The sequence below is a fragment of the Parambassis ranga genome, chromosome 12 (genome assembly GCF_900634625.1).
Source record: "Parambassis ranga chromosome 12, fParRan2.1, whole genome shotgun sequence".
In the NCBI taxonomy this organism is placed as follows: Eukaryota; Metazoa; Chordata; class Actinopteri; family Ambassidae; genus Parambassis; species Parambassis ranga.
In genome coordinates, this window is record NC_041032.1 from 3,531,517 (window position 1) to 3,551,470 (window position 19,954).

The 19,954-nt window shown below is 42.9% G+C and overlaps 1 protein-coding gene across 2 annotated transcripts in view; it reads left to right on the plus strand.

Moving 5' to 3' along the window:
• Positions 1–2,694: 2,694 nt before the first annotated feature.
• Positions 2,695–19,954, plus strand: part of whrna (whirlin a) — a 134,873-nt gene continuing 117,613 nt past the window's right edge. For both annotated transcript variants that reach the window (XM_028417797.1, XM_028417798.1), the window contains exon 1: positions 2,695–3,438. In XM_028417797.1, coding sequence (XP_028273598.1) covers positions 2,695–3,438 — 744 coding nt within the window. The remainder of the gene's footprint in view (positions 3,439–19,954) is intronic.

Consider the following 19,954-nt stretch of genomic DNA (forward strand, 5'->3'; position numbering starts at 1 on the left):
CTTTTATCTCGGTCGCCTGTGTTACGGCTTGCTGACAGTTCTGCTGTGTCACTTTGAGGAAGCAGAGCGCTGACTTCATCTGTGTGATTTCAGTCAGCACCGCTTTAACCTCATTTGCACCTCCTCAACGCATTCACTGTCGCATTGATTCATTTCTCAAAGACCATTTTCAATTTCCAAGTCAATTTTCATTTTCAAGTCTCTTTTTAAACTCGCTAATTGCTATGACATTTCATTCACCTTAGTGTATAATTTCAGATTAAAATGACCACAATAATCCAGGAGAGGAGCCCCGGGTTTTCCTCTGGTGTTGATACCGTCACCATTTTATGTTTGTGATTGGTTACCCTGGGATCTGAGCTCAAGTCCACTATGCTGTTTTTTCCCCAGCAGATACTTAAACTCAACCAAGAGACCTAAGGGCAAAGAGACCTGAAGGCAAAGATCAATGTCTGTCCAGGAGATGAGGAGACAGTGTAAAAAATCTGAGAGTGAAAGATTTAAGAGAATAATAGATAATAATAAAAATGTGCCTGTGCAGAGGTGCTGCTCTGCTCTGTAATTAGCCAGTACCTGTGTCATCATTGCAACCTTTAATTGTATGCTGTTAATGTTTCTATTTTGCCTTTTCAAACACAGACTGCCATTTGAAACTTCCATTCCCGTACTCTTAGTGTTACCATGTGCACCATCACATGTCAAAACTTCACCAAGTAAGCACACCCCTGAACTTTCAGCTTAGAAAAGTTAGGGTTCAAGATGTTCCTCAAAAGCATGAAGGAGGGTATAGTTACAGTATTTTGACAAAAATTGCCACACAGAGGAGGTATTATCGTGGTGCACCTACATTTAAATAAAAAACAAAATACATTATTTTGGATGCCTTCTAGATTTGACATGTGTTTGGGATGCACAATTCTGGATGTTTGCTGATATTATCCAGCTCCATTTGGCTTAAACTCAATATTTTGTAGTGTAGCTGTATACTCCTGAACTGCCCAGCCACCTGAGGGGTTTCAAACCCGGAACCTCTCGCTGTGAGGCAACGATTCTGTGAGGGAACTGTGATGGAAACACCAAATATATGGTGAAGGGTCTTGCCAGGGATGAGAGGTAGACACATTTATTAATACAACTTGATCAGGGAAACATAACTAACCAATCAAATTATGTATTATAATATTTAAATATAAACCAGTTTGGATGACCAATAATGAGCAATCAATGCAAATTCTGCTGTAAGATTTTTTTTTTTTTACATAATCACACAAATATTTGTTGTACAATAAATGCAGTTTGCACACACTGGGATCCGACTGTCATGTTTCATTTTGGTGCAATATCAGTCTTTTGCCAATATGTATTACAGTGTTTGCCCAGTGTGCGTCTTCACGACACTCATGACTTCAATTTGTTTCACTGCATCTTTTTTTGACAGTGGTGCCTGGAACACAGCATTTTTCTTTCAAAATATGTAACTTATCTTCCACCATTTACAGGATGGAATTTCGTGACCCTGCAATGCAGGACAAAGCAGGTTAAGATGATGGATGGATGGATATGGATTGTCTATTTATTAACAAAAATTAGTAATGTGAAATTCATAATTGGGCTGAAGTTTCAATATATTACTGGTCCACTTATTACCAACATTTGTATGAAAGCTGTTTTAAAACATCACAATGAGAGACACAGGCAGGATAATATCTAATGATGCTGAACCCTGGTTAGAGGGGGTCCCCTGTGAATTTTGTGCCCGGGGCTCCAACAGACTCTAGAATCGCCTCTGATAATGTCTAATTAAAGCCCTACTGAGTAACTTATTGGTCGCAGCTGTGTCGGTAACACGGGCGCTTGATGTTGGATACTAAGCAACGTATTAGCTGCGTCATTTCCTGATTGAGGACGGTCAGAGGCGAGAGAGGCGCCAGTCTTCACTCAGTCGCTGTAGTAACGTCTGGAAAGCACTGAGCCGCAGGTCAACCAGGCGGATCATAAAAACAACAAACAGACGGGGCTTGTGTTTTTTTTTACTGTACTCACTTGGAAATATATTTTTTGAGGAACGTTTGGAACGAAAACCTTGACAGGAGGTGTGGATATTGGGCTATAAACTCCTCGGGACGCAGAAAAGGAGCAGGCAAATAACTTTTTTTTTCCAATTCTGTGTTTTCATATTAACGAGGTTCGTGCCGTTTGTTGCGACATTGGATCGAATATGTGCGCGTAATTTTTAAGTTGCCGTGTTGTTTATCTTCCCCCGGTGTGGAGCTGTTGACGGTGAGGCGGACACCAGAGAAGCGGCAGCTCGGCAGCCACCTGACCTCCTGGAAAATAAGACGGCAGCTAATGACACGCAGGCTGGGAGCTTTACGTGGCGCATTACTAAGCTCTCTGTCAGAGCGGGACGACTTTTCCACGAGGCTGTTGCATGTACAGTGTTGACGCACTGTGTTTCGCAAGTTTGCACTTAATTCATTTGCGTCAAAAACTTAATTTCTCATTGAACTTTATACACCGAAGTGTGAGTAATAACCTGGTCTAATTGACAGCTGGACACCATGAGCACAACTAGAGTGCACCGTCTCCAGCGGCCGTGATGCCAAGCGCCGGTGTGATCCCGCGCCTCCAGTCCGTAATGCGCGCTCTCTAAACCGCACCGCTGTGGCGCCGTGTCCCGGTCACACCGCCAGGATGAGCAGCACCGACCTGGAGCGCATGTCGCTCAGCTCCTCGGCAAACTCAGTAGCCTCCAGCGCGCGGACGCTCTCCGCCAACGTGAGGAAGCTGCACAACGCGCTCAACCTCCTGCTCAACGACTTCGAGAGGGAGCAGTTCATCCACTGTCTCAACGTCTACCACTCCAAACGCAACGTGTACGACCTGGTGCAGACACTTAACGTGATCCTCAACGCGCCCAGCAAGCGACAACTTCTGCCCATGCTGCGGCTGGTGATCCCGCGCTCTGACCAGCTTCTCTTCGAGCAGTACACCTCGGAGGGTCTGTATTTAAAATCGGATTTAGTCGCAAGCAATGGCAACGCCGAGCCGCCACCGGGTGACTTCCCCAGCGCAAGCCCGACTCCTCCGGGCCACTACTCGCCAAACAACCCGCCCGAGTACCAGGTGGCGTTGCGGGGCTCTCCGGACAGCTTCAGCACCAGCAGCGACGGGACAGTTCCACTGGTGCCTCTGCTCGGGAGAAACTTCATCCACGAGCCGCCGGGTGAGCTGCGGCAGGTCACCATGAAGCGGCACAAGAGCAACGAGGGCCTGGGCTTCAGCATCCGCGGCGGCTCGGAACACGGGGTCGGTATCTACGTGTCCTTGGTGGAACCGGGGAGCCTGGCGGAGAAGGAGGGTCTCCGGGTCGGCGATCAGATCATGAAAGTCAACGACAAAGTCTTCGAAAAAGTCACCCACGCTGAAGCAGTAAAGGTAAGTGTTGCTTTATTTGCACATTTATACTTTAATCTGAGTGCACTAGAGCTTTGAGTCACAGTATCCTGCTTATTATGCCAACAATGATCCTGATGTGAATTACTTTATTCTGGATTCAGCTTCGGTTGTGTGTAATATCAGAGCTCAAGCAGCAATGGAGTGTAAACTACTACTTCGAGGAAGCTTGTAACTAGACACCTCCAAAGCAGGAGGTAACCATAGATGCGTGTGTGGCAGGAGGATGCCTCTCTCTCTCAGGCACAATACAGCACCATTGTCAATGCCAATGAATGTAAAGAAGGCCTATTAGCAAATGAGGTGATAAAGGAGCATGTCAGATTTGTGTACACTGAGAGATTGATTGTTGTGTTTTATGAGCCACGTGTGAGCTGTCCATGGTGCTGAAAAGCCACCTTTCCCCCCCTACTTCATCCCAATTTTACTCACTGCTGTCCTCTGTGCTTCAGTGATCGATTCTGTGATTGCACTCATTTACACCCATGCTGCTCTCCTATCACACGTCTTTAACAAGGTGCAAGTCAGTTTTTTTAGCAGACTTTTAGTGCACCTTGACAGTTAATAAAGCACCCAATGAGGCAAATATAGTAAAGCAAAGGTGCATTAACTAGTTTCTATACAGCTAAGTTGCTTTAAAATAGTGATTATTTGTCAGTATTGAAATGTCACGGGTATGTTTCCTCCATTGTCTGTGGATTATGGCTCAAATTGAGTCCTTTCTAACCTTCACCGATCTTTAAAAAGTCATCCTCATGTTATCTCCTCTAGTGTGGATTTTTGTAATTCATTTTATGCAGGGCTCAGCCATAAGGCAATCCTTCTACCTGCTTTTAATCCCACGTACTGCACATATAGGCCATTGTGTAATGCCTACAGATGAGAATGTGTTGTGTGTGTATATATATTTTTTTCTCTCTCCACTGGTTAGTTCAGGTGAAATTTCACAGTCAAGGTCCCTAAAAGATTTTGTTCTCCATCAGTTCTGGGTCCACTACTTGGACTGAGTGTGTGTGAGATTCAGTCATTGTGTGCTAAAAGGGTGCCATGTTTTGTCCTACGTTTTCTCTAAAGCTGCTCTGCAGTCTTAATAGTTTTACAAGTCTGCAGGAGAGAATCTCTCCACTTCATTTTGATCTCAGATGGAATACTAATGGCAGAATTGTCCATGTTTACCCAACCATGGCAAGTTGTCTCTCTGCTTTGGAGCTATTGATTGAGTGTTTGCTCATAGAGCGCGCGCTGTTTCTTAAATTAGTTACTGTGTTTCCAAGATGCAAGAAAACACATCCTTTCTGTGTGTTTTCTCCATGTGTCACTGTCATCCGATTTTCCAGAATCCCCTTAAATACTGACTAGACTATGCCTCTTACTTTGTCCACTACTACTTATTCTGCTGCCCGGCTTATTACCTTCATTAGCCTGATAGGGCAGCCAGCAGAGGAGAAGCCTCGTCTGGCCTAAAATCCCCATGGAGGTCATTAATGCTTGACTTTATTCTTTATTTATGCCTTCTCAGTTTATTAGAGGCTTCTTTTAACCTTTAAACTCTGCCTGACCCACCAGTGGGTACATCAACACAAACTCATGTCATGGGGCCACACTGGATAACATCCAAGGTGATGATGTTTTTATCTGCCGTAATGGCACCTTGATATAAGCATTGATTATTAAAACAATTGTCAGGGTACGTTTTGTTCTGAAAGTTTGCACTCACACACAAACTTTGCCAGCTGAGTCTGTAAAAAGCTCAGTTTGGCTAGTTTGACAGATGGAACGTCAGTGCAGAGTAAGCTGCTGTCTGACAACATTTCATTTCATCCAGTCTCCTCACCTTGAACTGAACCCTGCTCAGAATTTTTAATGTTAAAGCTACATAACCAGGACTTTTATTTGAACACCAAGGCTATTATAAAAATGTTACGTAATTATGTAATAAACAGGAGTTGCTCCAGTTCTTCACAGGGAGGCAATGGGCAAGCATATGCACCTATTAAAATCATCTTGTGCATCCTGGTTTTGGGTCCAACTATCTCTCCTCCCTCTTCCTCATTCATGTTGCATATGAATGGACAGTGGTGGAGGATGGAGCATTGTTTTATGCATACAAAGTTACTTACAGATGTCTTTTATATTTAATTCTGTGTGTTCCTGGTCTTATTGTTGCTGAGCAGGCTTGTCATTATAAGGTTGTGGTCTCCACCCCTAGAGTGTCATAATTGCTTTTACTGTCCATATTTCATATTGTTAACTTTGACAATATATGTAGAAAAGTATCCGGACACCCAGCATGTGTTGACTGGTGTCCGTTTTCATGTTCGTCTAGCCTATGAGGGAAGTCTGATGACGGGTGATGAGGCCACGACTGGCAAGTTCTTCCGCACCAGACTGGGAAGATTACTGCTTTGAGTTGTTTTGTGCCTTCTTAAGACAGAAGCTGAAATAGTTATTATCTAAATCCTCATTCTGTGGAACTGGAAGCAGAAACATGTCCATAAAATGTCAGAATACCATGACTGATTAATCATGTACAATCGGGTAGTGATACAAACAACAATCAGCTGCAGATCTAGTATGCTAAAATTTCTTTACTAGCTTGGCAGCTTTTTCCATTTTGTGACATTATAAACCAGTTGTGTGGACATGAAACTCTTCGTAAACATTCCTCTGTTTTCAGGAAATGTGGCTCCATCTGTCCTCACCACAAAAACATCTTATGTTAATATTAATCCTAACAGACAACCTCTGGCTCTATGAATAATAACTGAATTACAAATATGCCTCGGGAGTACAAGCAGAAGTTTTAGAGGAAGACCTAGAGGGAAGTTTAGAACAACTTCATTTCTGTCCTGCTTTAACATCCAATTAAAAAAAAAAGCAGGAACATTACAGAACTAATGATGGCATTACACCAAGTCCTTAAATTGAATCCTGACCCCTGCATAATAACATGCAGAGTAGGTTAAAGAACTGCAAAGCACCCCGCTACAGGTCTGCGTGTGGACAGACGGGCCTCTCTCACAGCCGTGGAATCGCATGCCTCCAAGCTATGAATCAATTAATAGCGTAACAAGATTTCTATCTGCCTCCCATCGTCTAATCAACAGAGCTGCCCTGGGCCACTCCCTTCCTCTAAACTTGTCGCCAAGTCTTTGAATGTCAGTGTCCCTGACAGCTGTTCACAGGTGTCCAACCGGTGAATTCAGACCGGCCAATTCTCTGCCTTGCAGAATGCTGATAGAACCAAGAAAGATAAAAAATATGTTGCAGTCATCCCTCGTCTCCTCACACTTCAACCAATCAAATTAAAAAAAGTCAGTGAGACAGGTGGACGGTGAGAGGACACCACCTGTCTTACTGTCGTGCCTGGCTCCAGAATGACACATTTACATCCTTATCTTTATCCTGTCACATCTCCTGATGGTCCGGAGGAGATGATAATAAAAAATGTAGTGCTGGCTAAATGCTGACTTGGTAGATAACCCTGGCAGTTAGTCCAGAGAGTGGAGCCAAAGCAGGCAGGCAGACGGAAAAGGACTTCAGCTGTAAGCCCTTGACATGTCATCTGGGTGAAATGACAGTGTAGCACTTTGAGACTCTGCAACACATGTTTGCATTACCCAAGTGACGACAAAATGAGACAAAGTGTTGTTGTTTGAGTGTAAATATTGATGCCATTTGTGTGCATGGTTATGGATAGGATTTAATTAGTTGAGCTGCAGCAAGTGCTGCTGATCATCAGTCCTTGATGAATCAGCAGGTGTACACACCTCTATAAAAACAGACGTTTTGGCAGTTTGCTGCTCTGAAGCATTCAGGCGTGTGTTAACACAATAACAAGAGGGAAAGACATACACTGACCCTGCAGGCCTAATTGAGCATGTTAATGTTCTTAAAAGCACAATTAGAAGACTTAACAATTTCAGTTTGTTTGGAAGGGCTTTTTTTTTTGGCACAGGACCTGTGCGCCTTGCAGTCATTGAGTCAACCCCGAACTCCTCTGTATACCAGATTATTCTAGAGACTGACGGATGAAAGAGCCTGACAGCAAGAGCCTGACAGGAAAAAGTTAGAGCATTACTGATTTGTGGGTAGAACTTTCCCAGCAGGACTTGTGTAGATGAGTTTTTTATCCTCTGTTCCCATAACTGTTTCCAGCTCTGACTGCTTGTCATAGTCAGCAGTGCAAAGACACAATGAACTTAAGCTGTTACAGCTGATTAAGAAGTGTACGAAGCAGCCTGGAATAAATGTATTTGAGTGCCTTTAGGCCCGGCCTGTGGCTTTGTATTTACATACTTGTGTATCAAATAGCTCCGAGCAACTCACCCTCCGAGTGCATCATCTTGCCTAAAGGCGCCCTGGAGATCGAGCGCGGTAAACAGCACAGCACAGCAGAGGTGAAACATTTCTCCCTGCACTCACTGCTTGTGACAACACACCCTTGAGCAAGACAATTAACCCCAGCTTGTCAAGCAGCATGCAGTAAAGGACATGCTGCTGTAATACGTGATGAATATAAAGAAGGGCATTACTCAACAAACCTTCGTGGAGGAAAAACATTATTCCTTTTTTTGGCCTCTTTTCGATGTGAATCCATTTATTTCCATCTTTGAAAGCCCATCAGTTTACATAACCGATTCGCTGAGCTTTCAGGTGCCATTTTACATCACAGGAGGCTCATTTGTTGGTGAATGTGTGCACTAATTTATATCCAAGCTTCACAAATTCTGTTGTGTATTTCTGTGATTTGTATGAAATGTGCACTGTTGTAAGTGGCTGGGAGAATGAAGTAGCCACGAGAGACCTCTAGTCACCTCTAACTTGAATATTTTTCACGTGTAAGCTACAGAAATTTTGTGTATGTGTGTGTTTATGGTACAATGGCAGCCTCTCAAAGGTTTCATGGTGAAAAGATTTAGTGAGTTACACAAGGGAATCTCGACATTTACTCAGGACAACTGAAGAACATTTGGTTATTAGTTCCCATTATACATATTATTTTGCTTAATTGAATTTCCCCCATGTATTATTTGTGGGTACTAATGAGTGAATCAGCACAGTGATGGAATTCACAGAAAACATTTTATATTATTTTTATGCTATTATTATTATTAGTTTGTTCAGAAGGGCTGATGTTAGGCAATGGTTCCGATACTCCCCATAATGAAACACAGTGTACTAATTAGCATGTGGAAATGTTATCAGGGACTTTAATAAGTGACAGACCTGGCTGGGATGCTGTATTGGAAGTAGCTACTCATCAACACTACAACTTAATTTCCCCACGGGGATTAATAAAGTAAATATCTATCTCTATCAGTGGGCTTGAAAAAAAACTAATTTTAGTATCTCCTTGGTTACATTATTTCTCAACTTTTTGCTCATTATTAGCCTGTCAATTAACATTAGCTGATGGAATCACACTTTTATAGAATCCTTTCATTATTTTCTTCAAAAACCGCATGTTATTTTAATGATTAGAAATAAATAAATAATAACCGCCATTTTCTTCACCCCTGATTGCTGCACTGATCGGTGTTGATTTAGAGTTGCTGTGTCAAGGTCAAAGACTATATTTTGAATACATAATGGGGCTGTTAAGGATTATTATATTTGGGCAACAGCTCCTGATTTAACAAAATGAATGAGTGCTACTCAAAAAGTACCCCTGTGGTGCCCTTCAGCTTGACACTCAGCACATAGCTGCTCCGCTGGCCAACACTTATTTAGTCTCTGGAATAAACTGGCCGGCTTCCAGCTGTGACTGAGCAGGCTTGTGTTTTCTTCTTCTCCTTCTCCTTCCTCTTCTGCTCCTCCTTCCTCCTGCTATATTTGTCTTTATTATTTTATTATTATTTATTTATTATTTATTTTTTTTGTTCCTCTACTTTACTCCTTCCTTCTCCACCTTCCCCTTCTTCCTAACTCTTCCTTCCTCCTCCTCCTAGTCTTCCATCTTGCTCTTTTTCTTTCATTCTATAATTCTTCTTCCTTCCTTCCCTCTTCTCCTGCCTCAGCATCTGCCCCAACAACAGAGCTAAACCTCAGTGGAACTCAGTCCTGCAGTTTGAGACACTTTACTTATTTACCTCCTCCATCATGTAAGCCAAACAACACTAAAGTTGGCTTTATCCCAAACAAAACCTCCTTTTTTGTTGTTTTTGGCCCATTTGAGAACAGACTGGCGAGGTTTTCTGCAATCTTTCAGAGAAACATTTGCTCAGCCCAGACAGTGAACAAATGTTTGCACGGTACAAAGTGGTTAAGTCCCCCACAACAACAGATGTTCAACTTTGTTAATCAAAACCTGGAGTATTTCCTTCCCTCCCACTAACAGTACCTCTGCATTTTGCTTGCTCACACAAAGGAAGAGAAAAGTGCTTTGTTCGCTTTAAGCTCGTGAGCAGCTACTTAAAGGAGTCTCGGATTTTAATCAAGAGTAGGAGAAGGTTGTATGCTTTGGCTGCTGTGGAAGGAGCTGGCAGAGGGAAAACAGAAATGGAGGGGAAGGAACATAACGGGTGAAAGGAACACTATGTATCCCATATTGTGATGAATATCAACAAACGGTGAAAACATCATTTATGTCAACCCTGTAGCAAAAAAAAAAAAAAATTCTTGTAGCTCTCAGTTCTGTTTGTCTCTATAATTATAATGTGAAATATTTATAAATTGCTTTAATTAAGGCGGGGACTGATCCTTTGTATTGCAGCATGCTGCACTGATGAATATTGAAAATGTTTACTGGCTTCTGAGACTTGATGGTGAAGACTGAGTGGGAGATGATGGAAACACACTGTGAGGGCTTCCTATTGCAAATTATATGCAGTGTAGGACATGATGTCACCTGCAGAAATCTTTTCTTAGAACACTGAACTCCAAACAAATAGATTGAAATGGTTTTATTGGTCTTTCCAGATTCATGTGCAGCAACAGTTGCTTCTCTAACACCATTGTTTATGTATTTCCCTGTTGTCATTGTGTTAACACACACCTGAATGTTCCAGAACAGCAAACTGCCAAAACATCTGTTTATAGAGGTCTGTACACCTGCTGATGATCAATACATCAAGGAGTGATGATCAGCAGCACCTTCTTGCATACCTGTCATACCTGTTGTTTTTGTTTAATACTAAGATCCACTATGATCAGATGATTTTCTATTTCTAAAAAACATAGACCTATGGGGGTATTTTTGAACATAACTGTGAATCAAAGTCTCCTCATCTCTCTCCTCTCTTTTGGTGTCTCATCATTTTTGTCATTCACGAATAGTCATTATATTCTTCCTCTTCTACTCTGGTTGGCCCACCTGGGGTCCCTCAAGACAGATTCCCTGCCAAAGAGACTCTATTGTAACGGTCTAATTGCTTTACAATGGAGCCACCAAATGCTTGAGTTCACAGCGAAGGTGTCCCTAATCCATCACCTGGAATCCGTGGCGCTAAATCACCGGAAGCAGCCATTAATATCCGGTCAATGAGCTGAATCCCTCTCTTTCTAGTCACTTTTGTCTGCTGGAAGGAAATGACTTATTCTATTAGTCCTCAGGGTGCTCTGAGATTTACAGAGATATGATTTTATTAAGGCCCAGCTGAGACCACCACAGTCAAGTACTTGTTTTAGGATTTATCCTGGAATGGTATGAGCTTCCTGGGGGACAGCAACAGGCAATGGAGGTCAAACAACCCAAAGAACATTCTTTTTTTTTTCTAGCCTACACAGAAATAATTCCCAGTTTATCATAGCATGCCGCTGGTAGACAAGCGAGAGTTTATGCGGAACATTTAATCAATAGGTGCAGACCACAATGCCCTTTATTGGACAGACGTCCAACCAATCAGCCATTATGAAAGCATTCTTCCTACAAACAAAACATATGTTCAGTCTAAACATTGTAGAATAAGGGCATTCAAATGCAAATAACAGTATAGGCTGGAAATTAGAGGTGGTGCCGCCTCTGTGCATTCTGATTTCAGGTTGGGTTTATGGCCGAATGGAGTTTGTTGGGTATGATTCTCTGAGGCTCCATGTCAGCCATCGTGGGAGTCATGAGCCTGCAGGAGGACTGCTTTGAATATCAATGAGGATTTGCAAGGTTCTATTGTTACTTTGGGTTTGTCTGTTGCTCTTTGACAGGTATAATTATAAGCTGGAAATAGAGTGTGTATAAATCTACCATACACACACACATACGCCCAGGTGATTATTATCCTGCTCAAAGACTGAATTAGAGGGGAAATACAGTGACCTTTCTTGAAATGACAACTCCATGATTAAAGAAAGATGTCTGTGAAGATTTTTTTTTTTTTTAGTGAGCCAGGCGTTCGTACATATGAAACAACTGGACTGCTTGAGTTTCTTGATTAAAGGAAGTTTTATAGTCCCAACAAATGGGCAGACTTTACCCAGGTGGAAAACTGCAGCTCCCTGCCAGCTGCCTGGAAAAGTGATCCAACCTTATAGCTCTTCATGTTAAAATGTCCAACTTTACAGCAGAAATAAAGATGTTTTCTTAGTTAGTTGTTAGTTAGCAGTGATCTCTTTGCCCTTATTCGGATTATGTGGAAGTTTAGGTGGACTACTAGCTCCCAAAATGTCAGCATAAGGTCAAAACAGACAACAGAATATCTCTAAGGTTGCAGGGTTTGTGTCCCAATTTTAGTCGTCACTATTGTGATTCTATCTGATGTTTGTCTAGAGTTAGGAAAGAAACATGGTTTATGTTTAAAACAGACCCTTTCACGTCATTACACTTATAGTTGCAAGCCACTCTTCTTCATCTCTAACAGGTGGGTGGTACCACAGAATAAAACAGACTTTACAGATTAAATTGCACACCCAGCTTTCCACCTCTTTGTACTTTGATTGACACATTCTGATATTTGCATATTTAATTGCTTGGAAGCTTGTTTCATAGGTTTTTGTAACTTTTTAGTCCCTTTTACTGAAGCTGTCTGGTTTTCTGTGCGGTTTGCGAGTCGTACTAGAATTTGTTTTAGAAACATGCACAGATGTTCTGGCAAGTTTTCCTTCACTGCCTGATGCAAATTGCTCCACTGGAGGAAAAAGGAGAGGAATTTAATAAAGTTATGTAAGCACAACAGAGGGCGCTTTTAATAATCTCCTCCTGAGAAAAGGACTTCCTGGGAGGTTGTGAAGTCCTCTGATGTTTGAGCTGTCAGAACAGAGAGTGGAGTAAAAACACACAGAGTACTGGTTCCTGTATATCACATGGTGGTGAAGATTTTAGTTTTAATCACAAACATACTGAGACCACCGGTGCAAAGCTAAATCCTCTTTTTGTGCATCTGTCAGATTACATTATTCCCTGCGCAGCACGCACTATGACGGCCAGCAGCGATCCGTTAGCTGGCCCAGATGTCTCTTTTATGTGTGGGACAGACGAGAGGAGCCCTGCTTGGTCATCTGATACCACGGAGCTGTCTTACCTATCTTATGCCCACACACACACACACACACACAAAAGACTTCATCCTCCATACCATCTGTTACCTGCCACTCTTTCAACACCTTGAAAAGAGGAGGAATAATAAAAAAAGAGGAGTTATAAACGTGGGAGGAAGTGTGAAGGAAACTCTTAAGCTCAGTTGCCGAAGCACATTTTAAGTGATCCGTGTAATTATGTGGTAAGGTGTAGAGCACAAGTGACACACATAATAGAGGCCGGACTTGTGCTAGTATCTGCTGGAGGCAGGCGAGTCTGACGAGGGTTCCTGAGCCTGAATAATTCAAGAGGGTGTTGTCTTGTTGTGTGTTGTCGATTGACGTCTGTTTTAGTGGTGCGGCTTCAGTCTCAGTGGTCACGTGAGTCATTTGCAGCAGCAGTTAGAATTAATGCAAAAGGCTTCACGCTGATGAGAGCATTTGACCTGCAGAGTTAGTACATAAAATCCTGTTTATTGAGTTGTTAATTCAACTGAATTGGAAAAAAATAGCTTAGTGTTAAGAGAAACAGTTGTGTACTTCTCAACACAATGTTACTGTTATACTAACAAAAAACATAGAGATATTGGCCACTGTCATCCGATCATAGGTTCTGATGTGGGTACAAATGTCTGTGTTAGGAGGTAGGTAGGGGATGGTGAGGCTACAGCCATCATGTTGACCTTTACTCAGAATTTGGGGATTTGTGTCCCCCAACACCATCAGCTGCTTTGTTTTCACTTGTGGTTGGGGTTAATGTTAGGCAGAAAAAAAAACCAACAGTGAACGTGTTTTAAAACACACGATTTCTATAGGGGAAATATACATACCGTATATATATTCTATTTTCAAGGGCTGAAATATTGACCCTATGTTAAGTTTTCCTGGTGAGGACAGGCTGATCACACACACACACACAGATTGATATTAGGTGTGATGACTTTGTAAAACAACCCAAAAATACAGATAATAGCAGCAAGCAAGCTAAGCTTATACGGTCCAACTCATTCTCTTTTCTCAGGCAGGATGCCATTAACACTGAAAGTTTTGAATAATGATAAAAGAAAAGAAAGAAAGAAAGACTTTTAGTGAATTGCTCTTGCTTCCTGCTTTGGCTCTTTGGCTCTGGTTACTCTCTTTGCTTTCTGTGTCTCTCTCCCTGTCAGTCACTGCTCATCTGAGCATGTAAACATGTACACGCACCTACAGAATACAAACAGGGGGATGCTACATGTGCTGCTGTCCTGCATGCAGAAGTACCACAACAGGGGGGATACAGCATGCATTGCAGGCAGAGAGGTTTGATCAGAGCGCTTGAGGGGCTGATGCACTGTAGGAATATTTGTAGCCGAAGGTCAACATTGAATTTTGAACATAGCTCCTTGTCTTAACTGAATGTGCAAATATAAAGGCTACCTTCTGCCATGCACTAATCATTCAGTTCATTCAGTTACATGCGTCTTCATTAGAGTCACCACAATCAACCACAATGGCTGCCACACAGCCGATACCGACCAAGAGTTTAGGTGATGCCAGGCTCATTTGGTTTATATGCTGTAAAAGCTAGTGCAAATACAATAATACATATATGTATATGTATACATATACATATATATATATACATATAATATAATCGCAATTTCCCCATTGTGGGACTAATAAAGGTATTCTTAATCTTAATCTTAAATTTTGTAGGCTGACTCAATCAACATTTTTTAAAATGTTTTTTTTTTAAATCTGCTTTTAAATGAGATTATATATAGAAGTAGATCTTTATTTAGAATAAATACCCTCTCCTGTCCAGACATCATCGACACTTATGTAATTGGATTTTGCATGAAGTAAAGTATGTGTTAAGTTATGTAAGGTAGTTAATTCATTCAAAAACTCCTTCCTTTTCAGACGTTTTAAAACTATAGTATCAGAGCCTGATCTCTGGCTGCACTCCGATACAGGGACAATTACCCCGAGAGAAGAGGATGACTGCAGGATTGAATACTGAAGGACAATACGGGTAGCTTCAAATAATAGACATTAATTCTCCTCTGATATTCCCAGGGTCAGACCAAGCAGCTGCGGGCACGATAAGTGCTGATTCGGCTCAGATTATGATTGCAGACAAGGTGGCATGTTAAAAGACTTAAAACCAGCTGCAGGCGGATAATTGACTCCATGTTGAGGGCGGATGATTATTTCATCTTTGGATTATTTCTGGGTGAGATGCAGTCTGTATTAAAGGATTGTGGCCGCACCGATGAAAAGGACGAGCGGAAAACAGAGAGAGAGATGAGAAGTGGAAGAGAGGGGAGAGACACCGGGAGATTGAGCTGGACCTTTTCATCCGTCCACAGCTGGTGTGTACTGTCAGAATCCAATAGACAATTATCACCGGTGTCCCGCTCAGTCCTCTGTGTGTCCTCTGCTGCGGTGATCTCTAAAGAGGAGAGAATTAAGTGTAAGGGAGAGAGACAGCAGAGAGTTACAGAGCATGCAGCACAAACACATCTCCATTAAACTGTTTATACACAACATTTCCTTTTAATTTAAAATCGGTGTTTCTGCCCCTGCCATTGTCACCTACCATGCCAATGAGCCTCATCTTCAACAATAACATAGGTTACCATGACATGCAGGCAGCAGATATGTGTGGATCCGTGTGAGCTCTGTGATGCTGTCGACTGTTTTCTATCCTTTTAAATTAGAGGTGATTATTATTTACCTTTTTTAATTTATAGAATGTGTATAAAGATGGATGACGGTGTGGCTGTTCCAAGCATTATACAAAAGTGAGACCAAAGTATCTTGCTTCCTTCTTGGAACCAGAGTCTGCACAGTTGAGGTTGAGAGATGAAGCCTCATTATCTCTCTTCCACCTAAACACACATCCACTTCCACTGCGAGCCAGATTTCTGTGTAGCCTGGCTGCCTTTTTTGGCTGCTGACCTAACGTTACTTCCTCCTTTTTAGCCAACAATAACTAATTAAATTAAAAAAAAAAACAAAGAAAACTTTTTTGAACACAGATCAGAATGCTAGCCAACAAGCCAAATATCATATCCAGCAAATTTATGCTTTTAGTTTTTATCTGGGCTCATGCCCTATCTGCTAACATGAATGATCTATCTAGGATTTGGTCCAATAAAAGGCTGCAATTGTTATTTTGTTCAGTGTTACAGACAGATGATGCTGTTGACCTGTTCCTGCTGTGTAACATGCAATTTTTCTGAAAATTGAAAATGAAATAGTTTTGAGAACATTCAAAATACCCATGTAGTCTAGACAGTTTTTTGTGTTTGATAAAAGTCTTTTCTCCGAAATTAGAAAAAAAATCCTCTTAAAATGCAGCTTTATTCTATAATCTAAAGATCAACAGCAAGCATTCATCTGTAATATATCTCAATCTAAGCCCCCTTTTTTCCTCACCTGTCAGTGCAGCACTCTGATCTATAGATCTTATCACAAGGGCTTTCTTCTTTAACAATCCCAGGATCACACTGCAAGTGCCTCTGCCTTTAGTCATTTCACACACAATAACGAGTTGTGTGTGCCACGCTAACATGGCGAGGAGCCCGGGTTGTAATGCAGGCCTTGCCCTCAGCTCGTCACCCCATTAACCTTAGCTAAGTGTGTGAGTCAAGCTTAGTCAGCAGGCTGGAGGGAACCTGCAGTTCTGGAAGGGTGTTATTTGTGTGGATTTTTGAACTGTGTGTGTGGAGGGGAGGAGAGGGGAGGGGAGGGGAGGAAGTCAAGTTAAGGTTCAGAACAGGTCAAGCGTTGGGGAGATGTAACTGTCTCTGTGCCTCCGTCTGAACCGGGTGAGTACTCTTATGCTTTATTACCTTCATTCCCCAAGCCCAAAGCCATCAGCACCCACAGAGTTATTACACCTTATCCAGGCAAGCACACACACGCTCACCATAAGCAATACATTTTGTTTTGAAACACTATTCTTCCTAAAAACTTCCATTTCCGGTCATTTTGCTTGTCTCTGTGGGACATTTTCTCATTTGCGTATGATGCATGGAGTCGGTGCCGTTATGAAAACAGCTGGATATCTGCCTCGCCTGTGGTTTTAATACATAAATGCTTGATATTCAGCTTTGACCTCCGCCGTCTGCCATTAGTGCCAGTGCTTGTCTGAAGAGCCCATCACACTGTGAGAGGCCGGGGCCCCTCTGTCAGCTCTCATTCTTTGCATGAGGAGTTAGAGAGGAGGTTTCATGGGAGCGATTGCTCTCACCGAGCCTCTGATAATAGCTCGGTGGACCTCCGATCATTGGCTCTCTCAGTGGAGCAATTACACTATTCACCGACCCGTTATGCCCTTTCTGCCCTGGCCCTGTATGAGCTGTGGTCTTACACACACACGCGAATATATATGGGCACGCACTGATAAAATCTATGTATGTATTTACAGTAACCTTCATAGTTATAACACCATATAATGCTGCTTATTTCTGTTCTCAGTTATTATCTCCTGTGAGATGTAAAAGTGATCACTTGAAAATGAAGGATGATGGTGTGTGTTTTTGTGTATATATATATATATATATATACATATATATAAAACAGTATTGGAGGTCACCCGTGCCCGCTGATGAGACGCCTGATGGCAGGGTGAACCAACGGCTGAACCGGCGGCACCAGACTGCTGACTGTGGTTTCGCCATCAACAGGAAGAGGGCAGACTTACCTATTATAGATAAGTCCATAGGTTGAGAGACAGGGACTCATTCGAACAGTGACACTCAGAGGTGGCAGTCATGATGGCTGACAGAACATTTTTTCGCCCTGCTAGATGGATCAAGGTTAAAGTTAGCATTGGAATTCAAGGCACTATTTTTGTTTTAACTTTTCTTTATTTCCATGGTAATGGACTGTGGGAAGAAGAGCATGTGAGAATAAGTCACACATCTACTGAAGAATATAACCAGACTTGCTTGGGTCAGCAAGCTAAAGAGCAGCAGAGCATCAACCTGGGCACTCAAGCTGATGCGCCTCTGCATATGGGGATTCGGACTGGGGAGTTCTGAGCATCCTGTGTCTGCTGGGGTACACCACCAATTTACCCCTGATCGTCTGGTTTATTCTGTATGGGAACCTCTTCCCCCAACCAACCCCGAGAGAATCACAGAGAGACTCTCCCGGTCAGGAGAGACAGAGGACAGCTAACGGCCAACGATGGACAAGGGGCATGGAACACATCTATGAGGAGGTCCAGTTCTGACTACACCTTGAGAAAGTACCTTGACGTTGTAAGAAGGAAGTCCCCCGCAACTGCATGCAAGCTTTTTGTCGGAAATAGGTTTTATATAGTTCTATGTTACCATATGTGGAAAAGAGGAAGTGGGCAGAGCGCCCCTCCCACCAGGGGAGGGACCAAGCTGGACTATAACTGAGAGAGCACAAGGGGAAGTGGTCAGTGCAGAGGAGAGAACACACTGCTAGGACGAGAAGAAAATGACGACTGACAACACCAGTGGTACTATGCCTGCAGTAACATCCACTACACCAATGATTATTGGAGTAAGTACAGTTCCTACTTACATCCACAATTGCTCTGAAACTGAGAAACCTGCCATTAACTTTACCCAATATGGCTTTTGGGTATTTGAGGGTACATGGTATCAATTAACTTCTCTCCTTCCTCCGCTGCTTCAGATCTTCAATATAGTCAACCCGCCTAGGTTGACTTTTCTCCACCCCTAGGGGCCACAGCTGTCTTATTGCCCACAGAATCCAGTCCTTTACATCACTCTTCTTTGCCCACGGATTAGGTGATGGCACAACACGGACCTTTATTCGGTTGAGTGTCACTGGGGTCAGGAACTCTCCATCTTCATAGCAGCCTTCATCCACTCTTTGGCCCACCTCCTGCTCAGGGATGGAGGTACAGCGCTCGATTACATGCTGCTGTATCTCTGATTCCCACGTCTCCCAGCCTTTGCCATGGGGGATGATATGGAGAACTGCCCCTGCAGAGATGTGGCCCTCACGGTAAGCCGCTGCTTCACCCTGGAGGTCCGTCGCCAGCTGCTCCCCGTCCGTGTTGCCCTTCTGATGTCCGGAGGGCGAGGAGTCGATATCCTCCTCTTGCCCTGAAGAGCTGGCTGCGCCGTGGTCCCCTGGTGGGTGTCCCGTCGCCATGTCGCTCCCTCGTGGCTCTGTAGGCGAGGGGTCGGTATCCCCCTCTTCCCTCAGAGGTTGGTCTGAGCCATTTTGCAAAATTTTGTGCAAAACAGAGATCCAAACTACAGCAATAACCCCTCCATCCACATCCAAAAAAGAGAGGCCAAAGCTACGGTGGTGGTGGTGAACCCTGGGCTTTCCTTTACAAGTTGGAGCCATCCACAACCAATGGACCTTTGCAGCTTTAAACCACGAAATGGCTGATTCTTGTATATGTGCACGAAAGCAACATCTAGCAAGGAAAATTGCCGATAGCTTGTTGACCTTTAATCAGCTCTAGTTTCCCAGCAGTCATACACGTCTTCCTGTCTAGAATTAATATACGCTTTATTGCTATTTTCCTGCCAATCAAATATTACTTAGGTATCTTGAGCATGATTTCAAGTTAATGTGTTTTTTGAGGTTGATGCACTGTTCCCAGTAAATTCCCTTCTGTGCTAGAACTCATCACAGCTTACTTTGTGTGGGGCTGCATTACCAGAGACCCCACTGTTACCACTGTCCACTACCAGTAACCATCCACAGTGAGCATGTGAGGGTAAAGGCTTGACAATGGGAGTGTGGAATAAGGTGGCCCGCTCTGAACAGTTTTGTGTGTGTGGAGATGGGACAGCAGCAGGGATGCACTATTCAGCCAGTCCTCCTCTGAATCATTCAGATGTTCAGTGGCAAACTTCAAACGGGCCTGTACATGTGCTTTCTTGAGCAGGGGGACCTTGCGGGCACTGCAGGAGTTCAGTCCTTCACTGCGTAGTGTGTTACCAACTGTTTTCTGGGTAACTGTGGTTCCAGCTGCCTTTGACATTATAGACTGATCATTTATTTGTTAGTGGGCCCTACCTGTATTTCAAGCATAAAT